This window comes from Clupea harengus, chromosome 2, assembly GCF_900700415.2.
Source record: "Clupea harengus chromosome 2, Ch_v2.0.2, whole genome shotgun sequence".
NCBI lineage: Eukaryota > Metazoa > Chordata > Actinopteri > Clupeiformes > Clupeidae > Clupea > Clupea harengus.
The window spans coordinates 6,633,316-6,635,815 of record NC_045153.1 but is presented as its reverse complement, the minus strand read 5'-3'; the positions used below and the strand labels follow the sequence as shown (position 1 = coordinate 6,635,815).

General features: G+C 45.9%; 1 protein-coding gene across 3 annotated transcripts in view; it reads left to right on the top strand.

The window, feature by feature from the left end:
- raph1a (Ras association (RalGDS/AF-6) and pleckstrin homology domains 1a) overlaps window positions 1-2,500 on the top strand; it is a 120,378-nt gene that overhangs the window by 71,968 nt on the left and 45,910 nt on the right. For all 3 annotated transcript variants that reach the window (XM_031581655.2, XM_031581659.2, XM_031581650.2), the window contains exons 3-4: window positions 999-1,118; window positions 2,208-2,310. In XM_031581655.2, the coding sequence (XP_031437515.1) occupies window positions 999-1,118; window positions 2,208-2,310 (223 nt within the window). The remainder of the gene's footprint in view (window positions 1-998; window positions 1,119-2,207; window positions 2,311-2,500) is intronic.

Below are 2,500 nucleotides of genomic sequence, written 5' to 3'. Positions count from 1 at the left end.
TGTTGTTTGTGTGTGTGTGTGTGTGTGTGTGTGTGTGTGTGTGTGTGTGTGTATAGGGCGAGAGCATCCATACGTTATAACAGATGCGGTGTAGAATGCTCCTTGAATTACCTGTCTGTTGCCATGGTGATCCCAGGTGCCATGCTGTTGGAAGTGAATGCAAGTGTGACTGATGAAGTCATAAATGCCTCCTAATTCCCCACGCTTTCTTTCTCTCCCTCAATCTCTCTTTGTTTCTCTCTCTCTCCCTCTCTGTCTCTCCATCTCTCTCTCTCTCTTCTGTCTCTCTCCTCTTCAATTCAATATTACCTTATTGACAGGCAAAAGTATATGTCCATTGACAAAGCATCTTTATCTCTCTCTTTTTCTCTTTTTTCTTTCACTCCCTATCTCTTCTCTCTCTCTCTCTCTCTCTCTCTCTCTCTCTCTCTCTCTTAGTCTCATAAAATCAGCAGATGAAGTGCTTCATAAATGTTGCATAGAGAAATGGAGGGTTCCTGTTTTACGATCGCTGCAGATTAATTAGCTGTGAAGGAGATGCTGAAGCTTAGGGGACAGTGGAAGGAAGCTGCCTTCACACACACACACACACACACACACACACACACACACACACACACACACACACACACACACAGATCTCATGCACACTCCCATATATGCATACGCATACACACACTATGTATGTATGCACACACACACACACACACACACACACACACACACACACAGAGATCTCATGCACACTTCCATATATGCATACGCATACACACACTATGTATGTATGCACACACACACACACACACTCGCTGTCGCTGGTTTATTTTAGGAAGTGATTTCCTGTCCTCTCTCTCTTTTCTCAGGTCAACATTCCTGTTTTTCCCAGATGGAGATTTGATTTGGTTCTGAACGTCTCGTGTGTGTTTACATGTGGAAAATAACTCTCCTCTCTGTTGGTGTGTGTGTGTGTGTGTGTGTGTGTGTGTGTGTGTGTTTAGATGGAGCAGCTGTCAGATGATGAACTGGACCATGCCGCAGAGGAGGATAGTGATAAGGAGGACCAGGACCTCGACAAGATGTTTGGAGCCTGGCTTGGGGAACTGGACAAACTCACACAGGTGTGTGTGTGTGTGTGTGTGTGTCTGTGTGTGTGTGTGTGTGTGTGTGTGTGTGTGTCTGAGAGAGAGAGGCCGACCGTGAGAGAGACACCGAACCGAGAGAGAGAGACAGCAAAAGACTGTGTCTGGATAGTCTGGAGTACGTACAGTGCTTCTGCAATAGTGTGATGCTACACAATCGTACCGGTCAAGAAGAACAGAACAGCTGTTGCCATGACAGCCAGAGGACCAACGGAGACGACTGGAGAGGAAGGGATAGAGAGACAGATGGCAGGGAAAGGGAGAGAAAGAGAAAGAGAGAGGAAGAGAAAGAAAGGCATAAGGAGGGGAAAGATGGGGAGGGGGGTGAGAGGGGTATAGAGAGAGAAATGGCTAGAGATGAAGAACTCAGGGAAGCGTGCCGATTTCATTGCTGCTGTGTTCATCATCATTAAGCTCCTTCAAGCCTGTCCTACCGACTTATGGGAGTAAGTATTATGTGTGTGTGTGTGTGTGTGTGTGTGTGTGTCGGTGTGTGTGTATTCGTGTGTGTGTGTGTATTCGTGTGTATGACAGAGAGAGAGAGAGAGAGAGAGAGAGAAAAGGAAGAACAAGAACAAGAGATCATTGTGTGCGCACGTGTGTGTGTGTGTGTGTGTGTGTGTGTGTGTGTGTGTGTGTGTGTGTGTGTGTGTGTTAGAGAGAGACAGAAAGACATAGAAGGGATGGATCATTTTGAGTCTCTGTGGGGACTCTGTGCGCCGTGGCTAATGATTGTGATGAAAAGCTGTCTCTGCTCATCTCCACCATGTTTGATTTCTCTTTTACAAACATCAGGAGAACACACACATTCGGAGGAACACACACATTCAGAGGAACACACACACACATTCAGAAGAACACACACACACACATTCAGAAGAACACACATACACACACACATTCAGAGGAACACACACATTCAGAAGAACACACACATTCAGACCCCCAGTGCCTCAGACTGGCACACTGTCAGTGGACACATGATGGAAGGGGGGCTTAGCTACTGTTTTATCTGACTGTCTGTGTGTGTGTGTGTGTGTGTGTGTGTGTGTGTGTGTATTCCTGTAGAGTCTGGATGATGGCAAGCCAGAGGCTGTGCAGAAAGCTCCACTCAGACAGGAGACCAACATGGCCAACTTCTCCTACCGAATGTCCATATACAACATCAACGGTGAGTGTGTGTGTGTGTGTGTGTGTGTTAGTGGAGGTGTGTGTGTGTGTGTGCACAGTGCACTTATGTGTGTGTCTGTGTGTATATGGACATATGAGAGTGATGTTTATATGTACCCTAATCCAAATATTAAAGCTTGAAATTCTCTTTGTTACATTTTGAGCAACATAAATTATTTGGCTAGATGTCC